Source organism: Colobus angolensis, unplaced genomic scaffold (genome assembly GCF_000951035.1).
Source record: "Colobus angolensis palliatus isolate OR3802 unplaced genomic scaffold, Cang.pa_1.0 Scaffold16, whole genome shotgun sequence".
NCBI classification, from domain to species: domain Eukaryota; kingdom Metazoa; phylum Chordata; class Mammalia; order Primates; family Cercopithecidae; genus Colobus; species Colobus angolensis.
Window position 1 is genome coordinate 11,972,851 of NW_012114710.1, and position 1,629 is coordinate 11,974,479.

General features: G+C 35.9%; 1 protein-coding gene across 1 annotated transcript in view; it reads right to left on the reverse strand.

Annotated features, from left to right (window-relative positions):
- LRRCC1 (leucine rich repeat and coiled-coil centrosomal protein 1) overlaps positions 1 to 1,629 on the reverse strand; it is a 46,775-nt gene that overhangs the window by 4,351 nt on the left and 40,795 nt on the right. Inside the window, exon 18 of the mRNA XM_011937203.1 lies at positions 592 to 727. Coding sequence (XP_011792593.1) covers positions 592 to 727 — 136 coding nt within the window. The remainder of the gene's footprint in view (positions 1 to 591; positions 728 to 1,629) is intronic.

Genomic DNA, 1,629 nt, shown 5'->3' on the forward strand with positions numbered 1-1,629 from the left:
GCCAGAATGGTCTCGATCTCCTGACCTCGTGATCCACCCGTCTCGGCCTCCCAAAGTGCTGGGATTACAGGCTTGAGCCACCGCGCCCGGCCTAAGTACGTATTATTAAAAAGCTTCATAGGTGCTTCTGATGTTTGCCTGTGATTTAGCATCACTCTAAACTCATTACTTTGTTAGTCATATCGAGATAATAAAGTTGATAGTCTTGGACCCTAGTACTCTACTCTTTGGTAACTTTTTCCAAGATGGTGATGGATTATGTTTAATACATTCTGGTTCTCACCCTGCCTATGTGTAACTAAACAGACTTCTATCTAAGATTAGATATGAAATTTTGATCCAGAGAGCAGAGAAAGTACACATTAGAATCAAATGTACAATTTTTGTTTAGAAATTAGAATTATGTTCTACAATTAATCTAAGTATTACCAACATTTTACCCTAGTTTCATAATAGTTTTGGTAACATTCTTCATATCTATTTGGTCATGAGATCATGTTGCCTTTTCTCCTTATAATTCTCAAAGATCTAACTTATTCAGCTATAGTCATGTAATATACTGATTACTGAAGTGAATTTTACTTACAGTACCTTTAAATTTGCAGAATCAATACACTTCTGCTTTTCATTTGCCAGTTGTGCTATTTCAGCTTGATGAGCTTCAACAATTGCATCAACTTGTTTTTTAAAGGCATCATCCATACTATGAAGCTTTTCCATTGCATTCCTTAAAAAAACAAGAACACCCACATATATACGTGTATATGTGGTATGAATGTATAGATTAGGATGTTATTTCTTCTCAGGTGGCTCACATTCATACTAATGAAAATGTAACTCAGTATTATGAAAATATCAAAGGGCTATTACAGGGTAACTAAAGATATAAGTAGTTCATCATCTATCAAAATCTATTAGGGTAACAATTAGGTTAGGATCATATATCACTAATATTTGTTACATTTTCATTTTCTGAAAGTTAGAGTATTCTGTTTCCCAATTTATTTTGAGTCTTAGAGTATAGTTTTTAATTTTATTTCATTTTTGAGACAGGGTCTGGCTGTGTCACCCAGGTTGGAGTGCAGTGGCATGATCATGGCTCAAAGCAACCTCCGGCTCCCAGGTTCAAGTGATTCTCAGGCCTCAGCCTCCCAAGTAACTGAGATTACAGGCTGTGCACCACCATGGCCCAGCTAATTTTCTGTATTTTTAGTACAGACAGGGTTTCACTCTGTTGGATAGGCTGGTCTTGAACTCTTGGCCTAAAGTCATCTGCCTGCCTTGGCTTCCCAAAGTGCTGGGATTACAGAGGTGAGGCACCATCTGGCTTAAGGGTATAGTTTATAAGCACCTTCACAGATGATGACTACTATCAATCTTTTTTCTCTAGGTTTTCAATGTGTGATAATTTGAGAAGTGCATATTACAGATGGTTTAAGTTTATGAACATGTATTTGTGGCTTCCTTATGGTAATGCTTAGTGGACAAAACACATTAAATGGTATTCACAAAATTTTCATGCTAAAAGTATCCTGGAGGCAAAACAATTCCTTTATATGAATACAAATAATGCTATTAAAAAAGTAATGTTCATAAAAAGAACACATTTTCTGGTTTTGGTACAGCAAT